The sequence below is a fragment of the Rhodnius prolixus genome, unplaced genomic scaffold, assembly GCF_049639745.1.
Source record: "Rhodnius prolixus isolate KJV_2025 unplaced genomic scaffold, Rpr scaffold_1, whole genome shotgun sequence".
Taxonomy (NCBI): Eukaryota; Metazoa; Arthropoda; class Insecta; order Hemiptera; family Reduviidae; genus Rhodnius; species Rhodnius prolixus.
In genome coordinates, this window is record NW_027411581.1 from 65,220,156 (window position 1) to 65,240,645 (window position 20,490).

At 31.8% G+C, this 20,490-nt stretch overlaps 1 protein-coding gene across 2 annotated transcripts; it reads right to left on the bottom strand.

The window, feature by feature from the left end:
* Nucleotides 1-964: 964 nt before the first annotated feature.
* On the bottom strand, nt 965-20,302 carry LOC141446134 (ecto-NOX disulfide-thiol exchanger 1). Of its 2 annotated transcripts, none has more exons than XM_074112578.1 (14): nt 19,839-20,302; nt 18,881-19,093; nt 18,105-18,258; nt 17,806-17,968; nt 16,888-17,086; nt 16,669-16,794; nt 14,689-14,845; nt 14,187-14,263; nt 13,135-13,347; nt 9,643-9,749; nt 5,204-5,332; nt 4,847-4,987; nt 4,140-4,341; nt 965-3,955 (listed from the first exon to the last, which is right to left on the bottom strand). In XM_074112578.1, exons 1-14 carry the CDS (start codon nt 19,876-19,878, stop codon nt 3,720-3,722), a joined length of 2,157 nt encoding a protein of 718 aa, XP_073968679.1. In that variant the 5' UTR covers nt 19,879-20,302; the 3' UTR covers nt 965-3,719. The 2 variants fall into 2 exon arrangements, with proteins under 2 accessions (XP_073968679.1, XP_073968678.1); XM_074112577.1 differs by having other exon boundaries at nt 14,187-14,269.
* Between the last annotated feature and the right edge of the window lie 188 nt (nt 20,303-20,490).

The window sequence follows — 20,490 nt, forward strand, 5'->3', positions numbered from 1 at the left end:
TGATTTCTGGAGCAGTAACCTCAACAGGGCGTCCAGAACGTTCAGCGTCACTTGTGCCCATATGGCCACTCCGAAAATTTTGAAACCACTTATAAACTGTTCTAATCGAAGGTGCAGAGTCACCATAATGTTTATCAAGCTTCTCTTTAGTCTCCTGAGGCGTTTTGCCTTTCATAAAGTAGTGTTTAATCAACACACGAAATTCTTTTTCGTCCATTTTTTGAAAATCACTCGACTTCCTCGATTCAAACGAATGCCAAACACAAAGAAATAGACCGATCTGGCTGAAACTTGGTGTGTGTTCTTCCAAGAGATGCTACTAACTAAACATAACCTCGATACGCGCCAGTGGTGCTATCTCTCTGACTTTGCACGGACTTTTCAAACGACCCTCGTATAATAAAATATTGTTTAGTGAGTCAAAACTTCTGATATACTTACTGTTTTCATTGCAATACCCAAATTCAAAAGTATTTGAAGTGGTCCAATACATATTTCAGATTGTAGTGCATGTTACAAGAAGTTGATACATTTAAACAATATGCTAGGATATCCCTAGAAGTCTCAAAATTGAAAATCAAATTCTTCAAAAATCTATATTCTAGAGTTTTAAAAAACACATTTATATTCTGGCTTTGAAGGTATGATTGATTGTATGATTTCTGAATCTTCGATGCTTAAAAAAAGAATCTTGTACTTACAAAGCATTCAGTAAAAATACTCATTTAAAATTACTTATACTATAGAAAAAGCTGACGTGTATCATTCTTTCAAGACGTACTTTTATGGTCCAAAGTATTTCCGTTCACATTCCCACAATCATTCAATTATAGGTAAAAATGGTGTCGCTGGTATCAACATTTCAATTTTGGAACCGACTGATAAGGCAATAAAAAAGAGCACTAGCAGGATTCGAACCTATGTCTATGAGTTACTTAATATGTGATCAAACAAACATGTAATAAACTTTTAAAACTATAATATATTTATTACAAATTATGTACATTTGATTAAAAAAAAAAGTATGTAACAAATAATAAGGATTTATATATATTGTTTTGTTTACTGTTGACAAAATTTGGTCAAATGTTCTAAAAACTAACCTTTCACTAGAAATTATCTTGTGGCTTCTACTAATTTATTTTTTTCTTTTCTGGGGAATAAAGACATTTAAAAGTTACAATTTTATCACTAACTTATTAAATTGAATTTTAAAAAGGTCCTTCATTAATACATTGAATTTATGTTGCCCAAAATAAACCATAATTATTATTCCCCTTAAAGACAATCTTGTTCACATAGAAAAACATTTTACTTTAAAAAAGTTTCTTTTTTTTACTTTTAACATTTAACAAACAAAGCCACATTCATTAATTCAAATTTTTGTTTTCTCTTACACAGACAATTGTAAAGTAAGCACTGTTTTGTTCGTTATTTTCGAATTAAAATACACATAAATGTTTTTTATATCTTGTTTTAAGAGTTAGATTTCTAGCATGGCATGTCTGTAAACTTGAAAGTTAGGGCCGATGCTGCTGATGCCCACTTAACCCTGGGCAATGCCTCTAACTCTGTGATGAATACCAGGAAACTGTTTGGAGAGTTTCTCTTCCAACTGTGGATCTTTGAAGTTTTGGACTTATAGAAATAGTTACTTAGCGCCAAAATGCCAGTTATAAAACTCCATTCCCTTAGTTAAGCAAGGAAAATGACAGAGCTCTCTCCCAACTCAGTAATTTTAACGTCAATAACTAACCAAGCAGTACGTCCATGCCGATTTAATCTGCCTTCATGTCTTCAGATTTGTTTTTTGTTTTTCTTTTTCCTCTGGGCAGATTTGTGAAATAAGCACGAGTAACGGTCGCTTATTATTGCACTGGAAACACCAATTTGCATGTTTATACATCCGGCACTTAACAGGTAATAACATAAAAACAAAACAAAAAGCGGTAGGAAAACACTGGATCTTTTGTATAAAATAGGAGCAAGTTTTCCAACTAGATCCACTTCAATTATGTGACAATAATGCCAGGGAAACAGGACCTAACCTAGACATTGCTTTATTTGGCGGCAAAGAAAAATTATAATTGTAGAAAACCCTGTCAACATTAATTGATGACGCATCTATACAAAGCCTTCTATTTTACCTGGAAAATATAAAATAAAAATGAAACATTCTATTTCTGAATTTTTCCGACCTCCTTTAAATAATAATTTCTAAATACCTAATTTCTTACTGTTCACTACACTATATTATACTATTTTCATTTTCTACAAATATTTCAACAAAAAAATTTATTTAAATGATAAAAAAAATAAAGGAAAATTTATTTCGTAACTTACAATTTTAAATAAACTACAAAGTGATGATGGATGTAGGAACTTTTTTCGTAACCTTTCAATAATATTAATCAATATTTTATTCTATTTTTATTTTTTATGTATCCTAATATTGTAGTAACTACAAAAAAGGTAATATTATATGTTACATCATATCATAAAGAATTAACGTGATAAAACATGTTTGCGTAAGTACAACCATAAGTAATTATTTGTACCACCTCCCCATTTCGAATGTATTATGTACAATTTAGTCTTCAGACTACAAATATGACCCTTAAAAGGTGATATGTCGCTAGAGGAAAGATAGAATGTTTGTGCTCTGCTAGCTTCCGCTTTCCATTACTTAAACAATATACAGGGGTGATCCATTTAAAACGCACCAATCGCTAATAACTTTTTAGGAAAGCGGAATTTCGAAAAAAAAAACTCACGAAGTAAACTATATACACTAGACCAACACCCTCCCATCCCTGGCAAGATATTCTTACCGTAATCATAGGTCAAGAAGTCTTGCATTACTGGGTTACATTAAAATGATGCGATGATTGCTTTTTATTTGATGATAAAAAAAAACAAATTTATCCTGATTCACCCACAACCATTACATTACACAACTTGTTGTAAAATCTTAAATTATTGTATGATTACTTTTTCACTTAGCGTCACAAATAACATTTTTTTGCAGGTCATAGGACCTCCAAAAAACGTGTATTTCTGGTGGAAAATTAATATTGAAAACCGTTTACGAATAGATAAAATTGTAACTTTCATCTTTAAAAATATCTCGACTAATATTAGGGATATCGAAACGGGGTTAATGTCATTTTTTCAGTTTTTTTAAATAGTTTTCATAATCTTAGACAAAACCAGTGGTCCTTATGAAACTCCAATCGGATTTTGGCAGTAATTCCACCAAAAATAAAGATACAGCATCGGGGTTGGAAAATTTGAAAACTAGACCAAAAAAAAACATAGTTTACTTCGTGAGTTTTTTCGAAATTCCGCTTTCTTAAAAATTTATTAGCGATTGGTGCGTTTTAAATGGATCACCCTGTATAATATATATATAATTTTTTTTTTAATGTAGAAATCAAAAGTCGCAATAAATGAAATTAATGTTACTTATAGATTTTGTTCTTTTTTCTTTACATAACAGGTACAAATAAAAATAATTTCTGTCCAAGACAGAAAATTAAAATTAATACAAGTAAAATCTTTAGCAATCATTAAATATTATACAAACAAATAATATAGGTACTCTATAAAAATCTTCAAATTTTATTTTATTATATACTTTAATAAGGCAAACACTAAACGTTAAATAATATTTTTTGTTTTTTTTTAAATATTACAAAAAAAACAAAAGAAATATTTTCTTATACAGAAGCAGCTTGGTAAGAAACTTCTTTCGGAGCGAAAACAGTAACTGACCATTTCCGTTCCATGTTGGCACCAATTCCACTCAGTTCCTGTTGAAACAATGTTGGAAAGCGTACAAGTAATGATTCTACATCACATGGTCTAATGCCGGGTTCTAATTTTTGTACATAAGACCAAATATAATCAACTGAAGCGCCAAATGGATGAACATGAAGGAACATGGTTACCAGTCCTAGAAATTGGAAAAAAAAAAAAATTAATTTCATGTTTACTTATAATTAAGACAAAATGAACCACTAAACTAGACATTTCATTAGAAATTAGCTTACTATTATAAAATTTCAAATGTCGATCTATTTTCCTCAAAAGAAATATGTAACAATAAAAAAAAAATGATTATGTTAAAAAATACTAACCTATAAGTCTTGCTTCTGATTCGTTTATCTTACTAAAAGGAGTCTGTTGTGCAGCTGTTGGTTCGGGTTTTTGCACTTCACCCAAAGCAACAGGAGTTGGTACCTTATCTCTAGCCTCATTTGCAGAAATGGCTAATTTTGCTTCTAGTTGTGATACTTTTGCTTCATCTGCAGAATGTCGATTTTTAGCATCATTCAGTTGCTATAAGAAAAAAAAAAAAAAAAAGTCAATAAAGAGTTAGTTCACTTTTGACCGGTACGTACATTTTGTAAATTACAAAGCCTAAAAAAAGGACTTAGTTGGGCAGTGTGAAACATGAAATCATTAAGTTTTGTTTTTGTTTTCCGAAGTTTATATGAATTATTTATAAATCGATTATTTCAATTCATACATGCGTATAACCTACACTCAAATTTCGATATTACGTTCGATTTAAAAAATTCTAAAAACCCTAAAACGATTTTCTATTAATCGAACTTTGAAAAAACATTTTATCAGACTTGGTACCTCAAAACGGATATTTATGGTGTAAACTTAAAACGGAAAATCCGCATGAAAACAATTATTTTTAGGTATAGTAAGAGAAAATAAAATATATTGCAAAACAACTTGTAACCTCTAAAAAGAATTTTAAGAATGGTAAAATTTGTGGAATTTCTTCTTTCTAAAAAAGTTTCAAAAATTAGTAAAAGATTATTATTTCTACCTGTTGAAGAGTTTGTAAAGCTTGTTTAGTTGCTATAAGTTGAGCTTGACTAGAATCGAGATCAGCCTTCAATTCGCTTCTCACCAAATCGACTTCATTCTTATAAGCCTCCAGTTGACATCTTAGACTGTCATTTTCTTCCTATAAGAAAGTTCATTACCTTTTTTATAATACATTTCTACGCAATTAAGATTGGTACTGTTCAAAGAAAACAACAAAATTCGTTGAAGGCACTTACAAATAAATTATATTTAATCGTGCGAAATGTAATAATAATAATAAAAATATACGCAATTTAAAACAAATTTTAAAACCTAATATATCCTATAAATATAACCTATATAAAACCTAGCTAACCTTTAATACCAACATTCTATCGTCCCCTTTCAACTTTTTTTTAGGCGCAGTATCATCTTCATCAGATAATTCCATTTCATCATCACCACCAGTTGTTAGATGCTCTTCTAGTTCGATAGCCTTTATTTCCTGTACAGAAAAGCAAACTATGAACACATGCTGGGTAATCATTAACCAGGTTATTTTAAACCGATCATCGTTTTTATGATCAAAGGCTGTTTGATGCTGATGCTTTATGCTGATGCTGCTGCTTAACTCCATTATGTTTGAAATGGATTTTTTTTTTTTTTTAAACAAAGTTTAAAAACGATAAAAATGAATTTAAAAAGAATTATTACTAATCTGCAAAGTTTTTTTTCACAACTTTAGACTACGAAATTTTCCTTCGAATTTTGAATGTTTAGTTGCTTTTTAATATCTATCGGTGGCAAGATATTTCGTTTATTGAAAACTAAACGATATGTATCGTTTTCTTAACCAAATTTCCTTGAATTTCTAGAATCCAACCAATGAGAACCACAAACCGACTAAAGGTACCTAAATATGAGTATTTTTTTTTTTTTTTTTTCAATTGCTGCAAATTACTGATTAATTAAGAATGTGGAGTTTTAAAGTCATTTCCAAAACTACATCGAGCAGAGGAGGGAGTAGCTTTTATCTAAGCGGACAAAGGGCTTATAGATCGCTGTGATCAGTACCGGTCTAGAGTCACGAAAAATAAAACTAATTTGTATTAATTAAGTACGTTTGTACTTAATTAATTTGCCACAGAATTTCAAGTCAGTATAGCAGCCTGAAGAACTAGAAGGAATAACTTTCTATTTATCGAGTTTTCTATGAGTGTGACGGAAAAGCCCAGATAAAATCAACTTTTCATATTTGGGTCTACAAAAAAATTCAAGTTTTAATGCAATACATCGTACAGGAAATGGAACGGTAATAGAGGAAACAGTATAATAAAATTTGGGGAAAATAATTTAGCTACGCTTAGTGGATTTATGTTATACATATATTTATTATAAAATAGACGCGACATTAATTATTATAATGCGATCCTGGAGCGAACAGTATGGCTTGGTAAAACCCAAAGGAAGATAGACAGACGGCAAAGCTCATAAAGTCCTACTGAGTGGGCTGAAAGAACGCAAGGCGAGTTCCAACTTTACTTCAGTTTATGACGGTCACGGATACTTAGCCTCGTACTTTTGCAGGATATAGTTTACGCGATTGCTGGACTTGTCATCGTCTTTGATAATGATCTAGAAGGCAAGAAATAATTTGGTATGTAAATAGAAAGTGGCTATTAAGTAAGTAGCAACCAAACTTCTCTAAAGATTCAATTACATTAAATCAAATTTTATTTTTTTTTGAAATTTAGGCGCTTAAAAAAGAAATAAAAAAGCTTCCTGATCAATGTAACTGAGGAACACACCTTGAAAGCAGTAGATGAAACGTTTCTCGGCCACTATTTTCAAATCTTTCGTTGGTATTTATACTTACAAATGAATGGTACGAGATAAAAAAAAATAAATTAAATACAAATGATCTCTTTCTAATATCAAATAATGCACTTACCATAAAATGGATATACAAAGGCTCAATGAATATATTTTATCTTATCGCAAAGTGGTCCAAATTAATTGTAAACCTATTTAAACAAAACAAAACAAAACAAAAAAAAAAACAATACACCCCCTAGAATAAGAGCAGTTATGATTGGTTAATACTGAATTAGTAAAAACAATAAATATTAACGTAATACATACTCTTTAATTATTTGCCAAAAATATTTGATTCAGTTCATAAATTTTTGTAAATAAATCACTTCTTTATTCACAAAATATTGTTCAATTCCAGCAGGCGTTATTCAGATAAACAATAATACTTGTACTTTTAATTTTTACTAACCTTAAAAACCGGTTATAACCATATCTGGGCAATGGCAAAGAAGTAAGGCTCCTAAATCCTTTATAAGGGTTTTGATGGATAAATCATAACAGTTGTAACTAATTATGATCCAATATGAATGTGTTTTTTTTTTTCTTTTTTCTCTTTGTGCAAGGTTAAAGTCTAATTAGCATGCAATTTTATTGAAGTATTTGTAAATTAAGAAAAAGAAAAAAAAAATGTTACTTACAGAATATATCACGCGGTTTCATCAGTCCCTCATTACTTGCTTTCCTAATGAAGCGCATCATGGAGACGGACACATGCTTTTTTTTTTTTAAAATACTTGCAAGAGTTTCTGAAGCTTTCATAATATTTTGCTTATAAACTTACCAACAACAAAGACAATCAAGGTTTTTATCAAGTTAGCAAAAAAATAAATAAATAATCACGACAAAGTTTGTGACAAAACTAATTTTTTTTTATGACAGCAAATTAAAAGAAAAGTAAAACCATTTAATGGAATTCATTGTTGAAGGCGCTTTGTATATCCATAAAAGATTTTGAGAAGGCATGAAAGCTTAATTTATGTTCTGTGCTCAATACAAAATATTGGAAATATTTACATGTAGATCCTCATTAGAGCGACAAGAGATGAATCCATCATGTGAGATTATTTTTTAGTCATTTTTATTATAAATAAGAAAGATAAAATAATTTAAAAGTTATAACTTGAAAATCTGAATAAAACTATCAATGGTTAAACATTTAAATTTTTAAGAATTATCAGCAAAAATTTCGATCAATAAGTGGAGCTGGTGGTTTTATTCTTCATCTAATCTTTTCTATCCCAGATCCCAGAGGATTTGCGGATTAATGATGGGACTCCTGCAATTTATTTAAGTCTTACAAATCTAGAACAGTAAGAAAGCTAAAAATCCCTTCCGTGATCGTAGGTATTGTTTACTGTCTTATTAGTGTTTGTTCAAAATTAACTACTAGTTAACTGTTTCGACTTTGTTGGAAAATGTGACACCCCCCCCCCACGTGCGTCATACAAATTAATATATATTCATCAAATTCCAGATATGTGAAATTGGGTTGCTGCAAATATCCTCTGAGTAGGTCCGCATCATTACACGGCTGGTATTTTACGCAAATGAATCCCTGACCAGATGATAAAAGAATAAACAGTTATGAACGGAAATATCTTGGGCAGGTTAGTGTAGCCCACGACTCAGCAATTTGGATGATCGCTAAATCTTGAACCTCTGCACATGAGCCAAAAGCTCCGCCTCTTGAATACACAGGTAAATAGGGAACAAAAGGATCCTCATCCCGTTTTTTTTTATTACCAAGCGCGCCACTTACTGCATAGTCTAGCCCAGGGGTCGGCAACCTATTTTAAGTTACCTTAAATAATTTTAATTAATCTTACTAAGAGATGAAGAAAAAACTCTGTAGATCATTTGTATTCGCAAATTATTATTTTATGATATTCAATAACAATTTAAATGTTTTATACATTTATTTTCACATATTGCAAAGTAAATAAACAAATAAATAATAGCTGAACGAATGAAAAGGCGGCAGTCTTACAATATAAATCAAGTACTCTATTTTGATATTGTATAATTCTATTCAATTTCGAACCGATCACATTTAAGATTATTTTTGGGAAAAAAAAACATTTAATAAATGAAATTTTAATTCGTTCCAATAAAATTAAAATATACAATTTATTTCGGACAAACTGAAGAGCCACAAAATTTGGATAAAAGAGCCGCGGGATGCCGACCCCTAGTCTAGCCTAACACAATATAATGAATTCGTTATTGGTTCAGTGATGACTAATAAAAGACAAAGATACATTTACGATGACTAATCCATACTATATCTATCTATTAGTTCTTTTTATTTTGAGATGGCCTAAAGATATTCCAAACTTCTTGCTGTTTACGAATATATTTTAGTTTTAACTACAAAATCACAAAATTAACTGCCGATGGTCACACGAATATCACTCGTCATAACACAAAATTTTACACTTTTTTTTTTCATGACAAATATCTTCGTCACAAACCGTTAACTGGTTAAGGAATCAAAAATAAGTGAAGCTGAAGTTTTCTTGTAGTACGCAAAATCCAGAATATCCTGTGCAAATTGATCCCACTAACTGCAATAGCAGCTGGAATTAATTATAGTGAGGATCATTATTCAAGTTTGGTAATTAGAATTGCATCAAGTTTTCTGAACGAGGCAATTGAAGAACAATAAGGAACGATCTAAACTGTTGAAATTAGATAAGACATCCAGATAAATAAAAGAAAAAAAGCTAATATTTTACTATTTTAATTTGAGCTATTTAGAAATAGTTAAGGTGTGGCTATTTATTTATAGATATACTTTTATGATAGTTAAAACAGATTTTCAAGTTTTAATATCACTACCTATAGAATAAATTTGCGTAGAAAACTCTGAAGATCCATTTTTAATTTTTTTTTTTTTATTTTTTATTTTTTTTTTGCGTGCGTCCATTTTTAAAAACTTACCGCAGCTTGCTTTTTCCACATCTCAATGTTCTTCCTTTGAGCCTTGGTGAAGTGGTCCCAGACCTTCTTGTGCGACGCAGCCATGAAGACACGTTCTATCTGCGCGTCTGAACGAACCCAACACACAACTTACAACATCAACAACAGAACATCTTCCGACCAAACAATCCCAAGACATTTTTTTCTTCAATTTTTTTTATTATTGTTTGTATTATTGTAATATTAAAAGATTTACACAAAGGAAAAAAAGATGAAAAGGAAGGAAAAATATTTTTAGGAAGGATTATATAACAATTCCAAATTGTATTTACTTAATTTTTTTTTTTTCAATTTAGTTTTAAAAAGAAAAATTAGTTAATAAGTAACTTTTTTTGATTTTTCCTAACTTTGGAAGGAAAACTAATTTTTTTTTTTTTTTTTTTCTCAAGTAAATACAACTTCCAGGAATTATGTGTATGAAAGGACCGAACAGAGAAAGGTTTTTTTAAAAAAAAATAAGGTAAAATAAAATGGAAACACATTAAATATTTTCAAAACTAATGCGAGAAAAAATTGTAGTTATTATTCCTTTGGGGAATAATTTGTTATTTATTTAACAAGTGTGGAAAGTAGTACTTTTCCTCACACGAGGCAGGGTTTGCACGCACGAGCGAGCGAAGCGAGGCGAGTGCAAGTGCAAATTGCCGAATGTGAGGAAAATACTTTACACTCGAGTTAAATATTATATTTTTTCTGCAACCATTAGGGTTATTAACTAAAAAAAAAAAAAACTAAACAGGGATCACTAGAATCCATTTTAAATTTCTATAAGGTAACACTATAACCTTTTTAACTGTTATAATTAAAAATATCTAATTATTTATTAAAGTATTATTTTTATTTCTATATTCCTTTCAATTTTTATTTTATTTTTTTAATATTCGTTTTTTAATTATTTAGTTACGTTAAATAAGCTTATTAAAGTTTTACAGAAAATTTTTAATAACAAAACTTCTTATATCAAGGAAGCACAATAAAGTTTTTCCACTCACTAGTGAGGAAAGTGACACTAATGGGAATTTTTCCCCACTAGTGAGGTAAAGTTGGGCATTACACAGCTGATTTTAATTGAGTAATGAGAACATTCCTACATGGTTGCAGAAAATAAATATTTAAAGTGTTTCCAAATGCCCAAAATAAGTCTGGTGGTGAAGCGATATTCTTCATTGCAACTTTCTTTCTCATAATACTTACATAGTACAGCCAGCTGGAAATTTTCCACAAAGAGAGAGAGAGAGAGAGATAAACGCAATTACTCCTCAAGATTGTTCTGGTAAAGGAATGTATAGATAATTCATAAAAATGAAAGAAGACAGCTGCAATGAGAGTTAAGCTCTACTAAAATAAAATATAAACAGTATAATATTTTTAAGTACATTTTAAGGAATGTATTTTTTGTCTTTGTATACCACCAAACATCTAATTATACTTAAAAATATTTTAAAAAATTACCATTTTCAATTTTTCTTTTTTTGTTATTATTTTCATTTTTTTTTTTTTTTTAATTACAAATCCTTATAGGCACGATGAATTGTGATGATGATCATCCTCTTCCTTTCCGCAAGAAGCGTTTCCAGCCCCAAAAAAATGATTGGTACTTAGTATACTTAGTACTTGTGACATACTACGATGATAAAATGTGTCTGTCACTTGATGATAAAGCAAGCTTGGCCCAATTTTCTTTCATTTTTCTTATTTGTTAAGTCTCACTAAATGAATACTTTGACAAAATTCAAGAAAGAAAAAAAAAAAAAAAACTAAAATTTTCTGAAGAAGAGAACTTTGAAGAAATTAAAAAGACCTTTGGGGGAAATGATTTGCACTGCTGAAATTATGGACTTTTATGGTGATTAATGTTGGAATTTTAAGTTTTCTAATCAAGTTGACCGAAGAGGGACCCAGGTTTCAATAAATAATTGAATAAATCTGTCGTTGCTTTCAATCGATACCACAAAACGGTACTTCTTCTGTAAAAGTGTATCCCTTTCTCTGTAACGCAGTTGAGCCCAAGATACTATTAACTGAAACATTTCATTGGAAACTGAATGCCAAGCCAAAGCCAATACTGCGTTGGAATTAAGTTATTTTTTTATCAAGTTGGCCGAAGGTGGGACCAGGTTTCAACAAATAATTGAACAAAATCTGTCCTTATTGAATACAGAGCACAATCGATACCACAAAACGGTACTTCTTCTGTAAAAGACATTCTCTCTGTAACGCAGTTGAGCCCAAGATACTATTAACTGAAACATTTCATTGGAAACTGAATGCCAAGCCAAAGCCAATACTGCGTTGACTGATTTCCTTTGCACACAACAACCAAGACGAATTTACTTCGTCTCATAAATTCTAAAAGATGTTTTTCCTATCCATTTTATAAATATAACTGAACGCTCTAAAATAAATCAATAAATAACAAAAATAATGATAACTGATGAAAAAATAACAAGTACAGCAGAATCGAACTAAGGGAATAAAGTTTATCCGAATTAAAATGTTGAAAAGTAATTAACTCTAAGGGAAAGGATTAGCTATGCGGTTAGCGTACTGCACTCCCACGCGAAGGTCACAGGTTCGAATCCAGCTGCTGACCCTTGGATTTTCTCTTCTTAGGAGCTTCTTACAGCTCACTGTCCCGGTGATGGACAGTGTTGTCTGTAACGAGAGAACACTGTCCGGAGGCAGGCAGTGCACTGAAAAAAGCTCCTGGCGCCAACAACCTTAGATGTTGACGCGCCTTAAATCATCAAAAAATAAAATAAAAATAAATAACTCTTGTTTATATTAGGAGTCTTAAATGATTTACTGCTCACTAAAATTCGATGTTATATTGCATAGGCAGGTTTTTCCAATCGACTAACTCCATTATAAAAGACTTTTAAAGGTATCGATATTTTCATATCAAAATTTTAGGGCTTGGGTTCAACAAAAAAGAAAAAACAGCACTAAAGCAAAAAACAAAACAACATGGAAGTCAGCAGTATTGGACAGTCTCAAGATAGGATTCGCCAGATCAAGGCTGAGCCAAAGGTAAATACCAAATTAATTTCTCAGTGATTAGAAATGATATAAAAGAAGATGAAGGCACCCCAAAGTAAATTAAGTCTTATTTAGTGAGCCCCAATATTCGCATCAAAGTTTTCTTAAGATTATGTAAGTTACAGAATATTTTTCTTCTTAATACTACGATAAGTAAAGTATACGTAATTACGCAGTTAACGTAAAAGACTCGGTAAAAGTATTCATTTAGGCAGACTTAGCATAGTAAACTTGGTTATTTATTTACTTTTTAAAAATAGTTTTACCTATGAATAATTTCCTTGCAAAGACCATTAAACTCTGGGTTGTAATTTTCCCCCTGCTGATTTGGGAAGACCATGGCCCTTGTCAATACAAAAAAAAAAAAAAAAAAAAAAAGATAGAAAAAGAGAAAAGAAAAAGTAAACTACTTACATTGCAATAGTAGACTCTGCATCCTAGCTTTCATTAGATCTTTAGCCTTCAAGAGTTCTTCTTCGTGGGTAGCCTTCTCAGAAAGTAATCGACGAATGTGAGAGTTCGTTGATTGAATCATTGAATAAAATACACTCGCATTGCGTTTACTACAATCACCCCGTTCAAGCCAGGTGATCACAACTTGCACTGCTTTACCAAAAGTTTCTTCCACTAAAAACAGAAAATAAAATTGATTTGAAACTGACTTCGGAACTGGCAGTGCCACCATTCAAGGACCTCTGACAGGAGGTCCTCAAGTCCAAATGAAGTTTCATATGTCTTAGGAAATTTTCAGTGAAAATGAGGGATAATTCATGCTGGTGATGTGGATGTATTGTCCAGTTTATTGTTGATCTTTAATAAAGCTGTTATGTTAGATCTCTTACAAATAGGATGTTAAGGTCTTTGTGCAAAAGTCGTTTTTGTGACCCAGCAGGAGCATTGCGTGAGAGTTCGTAAAATTTTGTACTGTGTCGATTAGACAGGTCTACAGAGTGAGTTGTAGTAAGTCCAAAATTTGGATTGACTTGCTTTTGTAAAGATGTAGTTTAAATTTTATGCTTCTAGTTTGGATCATTAGTCAATAAACGTTTAAGAAGAAAGTATTTCGTTTTCAACGAGAAACGTTGTTTCTTATAATGACAACTCTCTTGAGTCCAAGGAAGCAAATATCTTGATCATAAGCGTTGCCGAAGTAAAAAAAAAAAAGTTAAAAATTTCTATCTTCTAGCGTTTGAAATGGTCTTGTAAGTGTGGCTTTTGGGAGTCGAAAGTGCTGCTATGTTATCTGTTTATGATACTAGTAGGGTGGTTTGGTCATGACCATGGAACTCATGGTATACAGGATCGATTAGAGCATTACAATTCAAGATTATTTAATTGATTTCTAAACATATTTTAGGGAGCTAAACACCGAAAATCGTTAATTAATAGAGTGGTGGCATAACATGTAGATATAATTAATAGGAGATAGATTTAATTTCTTTACTAAAAATATTAATATTATTTACCTTTTATTTTTTCACAGACCGAAGATGCTTCATGTTCCGTATAGTGAGGAACTGGTGGTGGCGACGGAACTCTTAATCTGAAACAGTTGAAACAATTAAAAAAAAGTAAGTCTATTATAAGGAAAAAAAAAAAAACAAACAAAGCAAAAGTAGCCTGTTCGCCATTACGATGTAACAGCTGTTAAAGGCAATGAAATATACTCGTACATCCTAGGAAAACAAATTCATTATTGTTAGGGACAACCAGGGTAGCCTACATTGCACCTGCCTGCTGGTATTGCCTACTTCAATCACCTTTTCTGTTGAAATTGTAGCAATCCTAAAAGAGGAATGAAGGTATCGATATCGTTTCTTTGGACATGAGATTAAATCAAATGAGAAAGGAGGCTGGCTAAGAATTATGGTCTGCAAATTTTAGGCCTCTACATTACAGTAACACAGGAATTACCCAGAGACCCCATGGATTAAGGGACAAAAGAAAAATCCTAATATAAATATATACCTTTCTTTTTCAACTCTGTCTCTATGTCTTGCTTCTCTCTGCAACTGTCTTTGTTTGCATTCCCATTCATACTGATCATCTCTGGCTTGAGCGAAATCAACATGAAGTCGTCCAGTATTGGGAGGATCTGTCTTATTGTCAATTCTCATACGGTAACCTAAAGAAAAAAAAAACAAAACAAAAAAAAACATAATGTAATAGGCTATAACACAAAAATGGCGGTATTACGCAATTAATTTAGCATTTTTGATTATTATCTAATGTACTAAATGGAACCCCCTAAATAAATAAATAAAAAATTCAATAAAATCATTCTAAACTGACTGTCTTTTATACATTTAAATTTTCTCTCCAATAAAATAGCGAAAAATCGAATATCATTTCTCTACAATCGATCTTTTTAATGATTTTATTCTTTAATGTACGAGGGTCGTTTGAAAAGTCCGTGTCAGAGAGATAGCACCACTGGCGCGTATCGAGGTTATGTTTAGTTAGTAGCATCTCTTGGAAGAACCCACACCAAGTTTCAGCCAGATCGGTCTATTTCTTTGTGTTTGGCATTCGTTTGAATCGAGGAAGTCGAGTGAGTTTCAAAAAAATGGACGAAAAAGAATTTCGTGTGTTGATTAAACACTACTTTATGAAAGGCAAAACGCCTCAGGAGACTAAAGAGAAGCTTGATAAACATTATGGTGACTCTGCACCTTCGATTAGAACAGTTTATAAGTGGTTTCAAAATTTTCGGAGTGGCCATATGGGCACAAGTGACGCTGAACGTTCTGGACGCCCTGTTGAGGTTACTACTCCAGTAATCATTGATAAAATCCATGATATGGTGATGGATGACAGAAGAGTGAAGGTGCGTGAGATTGCTAGTGCTGTGGGCATCTCGAATGAACGGGTACATAATATTTTGCATCAACATTTGGACATGACAAAGCTATCCGCAAGATGGGTGCCGTGATTGCTCACGCTTGACCAAAAACGAAATCGTGTGAAGTGTTGTAAGGACGGTTTGCAGCTGTTCCAGAAGAATACGCAGGACTTTAAGCGTCGTTTCGTCACTGTGGATGAAACATGGATACATCACTACACTCCTGAGACCAAAGAACAATCTAAACAATGGGTTACCAAGGGGGAATCTGCGCCAAAAAAGGCGAAGACCGTTCCTTCGGCCGGAAAGATTATGGCGACTGTCTTTTGGGTTTCGCAAGGAATAATCCTCATCGACTATCTGGAAAAGGTTAAAACTATTACAGGTGCATATTATTCATCGTTATTGGACCGTTTGAAAACCGAGCTGCAAGAAAAACGCCCACGATTGGCCCACAAAAAAGTCCTTTTCCATCACGACAATGCACCAGCTCACACCTCGGCAGTTGTGGTCGCAAAATTAATGGAAATAGGGTTCCAACTCGTTTCACATCCCCCCTATTCTCCAGACTTGGCTCCCTCGGACTACTATTTGTTCCCCAATATGAAGAAATGGCTGGCGGGAAAAATATTTTATTCAAACGAGGAGGTGATTGCAGAAACGAATGGCTATTTTTCAGACTTGGACAAATCCTATTATTCGGAAGGGATCAACAAACTAGAGCAGCGTTGGACGAAGTGTATAAGCCTAAAAGGAGACTATGTTGAAAAATAAAAAAGGTTTACCCCAAAAAATTAAGTAGTTTTTATTTTTGCACGGACTTTTCAAACGACCCTCGTATAAGGATGATACAGTAAAATAAAATTAAATATAAATAAAAAGTAAACTGACACTTTAGAAAGAAAAGTCACATAAACCGATCATAAATTATAACTTTCCTGATGTAAATAAAGACGATATTAGTCCTTATCTGCTTTAAGCTTAAATAAAAAAAAAATGGACGGAGCCAACATTGAGACTAATTATGACTTTCTTCTAATGATTTACACGAATCTTTCATGATTTTCTTTTAAATCACCCTCAACCAGAAATTTGAACCTACTAACCAGAAAAGTAAAGTGCAGCATCCACAGACGGTTCATGACAGAACCTTATATGACAGAATTTCTTATTACTTAATCTTACAGTCAACATATCTCCACAACGACTGAAAATATCACGAATAATTTCCTCTGAAAACAAAAATGAATAATAATATTAATCAAAAAAGCCTTAAAAAACATTCATTTGTCATTATTTAGTGCATAGATAGCAATGTTTTTTACCTGTAGTATTTTCTGCAAGTCCACCCACAAAGATGGTTTTACATCCTGGAGGTCGTTCCCGTGTGGTAGGTAATGGAGTTCCTGGAGGTGGTGGTACTAGTGTTACAGACTTTAATTGTATCACTTCTTTAACCATATGCGAGGCGCTATCATGTGATACCATTCCATCTCCACCCATTACACCACCCATCATGCCAAACTGAAAGATAAGCTAGATTTATTGTATGTATATATGGGAAAATACTTAAATAAACACCTGGTCGAACTTTGTGACTTTCATATGTAAATACAATATATACGCTACAATATAATGTTTGAAAAACACCTTTATTTGACCAGCAAATATTTCTGCCATACAAAATTACAAACCAAACTTTATACATACAAAATATATTATTTTCTTTTAAGGCAATAGTTTATTTAAATCCTAATAGGAAAGGGATAGAATTTTCAACTACGCTTAATTATATGACTCAGCTATCCTTCATAACTGCCTGGACAAGAAATATAATAATACACTGTGCAATAAGAGTATGTTTACAGTATATAAGTTTTAATGATCTTTATACCGCAACATTAATTTCGATCAGATTTGGCACGCATATTTTTCAGATAAAACCGCGATATATTGGACGAGCAATTTAAAAAAGATTTGAAGACTTACGAAGGTTTCAAAACATAGGATTAGAGAGTATTGTAAATACTGGGATTAATACCCGGTCTTGATTTTAAATTTTGAATTGATTTATTTATTTTTTTGCTTTTTGGCATCGTAAACGAATGTAAAAATAATAAGTAACTTTACTTTCTTTAAAGACTATTCACTGCCCTGACAATGCCCATTATTTTATCTAGTATTACAATTAATAATATAATTATATATCAAGTTTTACATAACTTCCTTGATACAATTATTACCTGCGGCATCATCATATTCGGATCCATCAAAGGCATTCCCATCATTGGATAAGGAACTCCTGGTAACATACCAGGCCATACAGGCGGAGCAGTCATATCACTAACTGGAGAATCTTCATTGAGACTAGTTCCACTTCCACCTTCGCTACTCTTGGCGTCATCCCTATGAAATAAACAGATACGTTTAGTTTACAGTGATTTAAAACATTTTCATATATTTATCACAAAAACAAACTGAAACGAATTCTAATGTCCATTAATAATTCATTATTTTTTTTAAAAAAAAAAAAATTGTTTACTTATGCTGTTTGCCTCTTTCCTTAGACCTGTTGCTACTTCTGGATCCATTTCTAGATCTGCTATCCCTTCTTCTTTCATTTCTCTCCTTTATATCCACCTCAGGCTTCATTGTCCCTCCATTTGCCTGAGCAGCTCTCTCGTCAATATCAGCACCTTTAGACAGATATTTTACATTTTTACAGGCATTACAGATATTTTATTAATTATAACAGGAATTATTTAAATTCGGGATAAAAAAAAAAATCCTTTAAAGTGCGTGCTAAAAAAATTTCACCATTGCAAAGTGAAGTAAAGGAGTAAAAGTAAAGATACAAGAGAAAAAAAAATACAAGAATGAGGTACTCGATGCCTTCTTTTAGTACCTAATTTTAGGCTGGCTGAAGATGTCGGTGTAACTCCACCAAGTTGTACGCTAATTGAGTGAAATCAACTTCAACCTATCATATCCCACACATTCTAATTAGTTTCAATCGTAAGAACAACCTGGTTACAAATTTCAGATTTACTATTGTAGTCTCTCTTTAAACGTAAACGGATGTTGCTCTAAGAGGTAAACTTCATTTCACTTTTCTTAATGAGGAAGTTGTCATACATTAGTCCGGATTTGCGAAAGACATAGTCTTCTTTCGTTTAGAGGCAGCTGTTATCGAGCGAACCTGTGCGACTTTTTTTTGTTTGCCTAGTTTAAACACTCTCTAGTCCAATTTTTTGTATAAAAAAAAAAAATAAATAAATAAATAAAATTAAGAAGAAAATAAAATCATCATGCACTAACCTGTAATAGGCATGGGTGGTTTATTCTTGTTGGTATTAAATTCCAAAGGTGCATCATTTAGCCCAGGGTTGACCAACTGCGCTTGATCTGGAGGCATAAGTGGCATTTGGGGAAATCCTGGCATCATTCCAGCCATCATATGAGGGCCACCCATCATACTTCCTGGCACTAAGGGTCCCCCGATCATACCACTTTGGCTTTGGCCAGGCATTCCTGCAATTTATGTTAAAAATTAAAAATAAATGATTAATGTTATGGTCTCGCACTCTGAGATGATTAAAACAAAAACTTCAACTTAAAAAATTAAGTATGGAACATGCTACAAAGTTAATTAAGATGAAATACACAATATTTGAAATTTTCAGAATCCAATACTGTTACACATTTAATGACTAAACCAAAATATTCCCTCAATAATATAATAATACAGGAACCAGATCATTTAAATCCGACCAAGAGTATGGTATAACTTCTTACATACTGAGATAAAATTCTGAACAATACTGGAAAAAGTACGGTAATTTAGGTGCTTTTAACCGGTCACTATCGTTTATATAGTTCATCTCTTACTAATGGTAAATAGAAAAATAAAGAAAATAACTAAGAAACCTTATGATTATTCTGAGGTTTATGGAAAACTTAGGAAATAGAGGTAAATTAGATAATATGTATTTCAACCTTTAGCTGTTATAAACCGAAAGAGTAAAATTTAGATATCAGAGGTTACTTGTGGTTAACTCGCTAAGCATTAAAAATGAATAATCGCGAAATCATGGAAAAAATTACAAGACAAAAGTACGGCTTCTAAATAATCATACGTAAAAGATGTTGGTTAGAAACATACTAACTTCTTATTTTGTTCTCACAAATAAGAACTAAAGAGTCGAAGTACTGTCTTACCATTTAAGTAAGAAGTTTATTTACATTTTCCAAGTTATTATTCAATTATTTCACTTACCAACAGCTATGGATGGACCACCTTGGAAATTAAACGCCATTTTCTTGAGACATATAAACAACTCTGATGCCAAAAATAGTGGCTAGAATAACCACAGACAGGCAAGGATACTTTAGATTTTCAGCAGCTGTGCTTTGTATAGCAAAAATAACTCTAGCTTTACGCACTAATTACAGTATCAACAATAATACATCTTATTCAGCATTTCAGTTCAACTAGTTCACACTTTACGGCAATACACTACCGCCGTAGATAAACACGATGAACGTCAAAACTTATACACCTTAGACTAGTTTATTTTTTATGTTTCTACGATGAATGCAAAATTAGATATTTTCTGGCCGAACTAATCATTTCTTAATTAATAAATACGTTGAATAAAATGCTTTATTTAACACGAATTTTTCGATTCAGAGGTTATTCTTTTAGTAACCTTTACGTGCAGTCGTTCCAGGACGAAAAACTAATAAATGAAATGCGTAAAAAATAATCCCCTACCAAAAATAATTTATAACCAGTATACATCCAATTAAAATATGAATTGACTTAAAATAACATATTATAATTAGTTATAAGATTATAACTTTCCTTAAATCATAAAGGGAAACTATTTCCTCATAATTCAAAACTGATTTTTATTTTTTCTATTTAT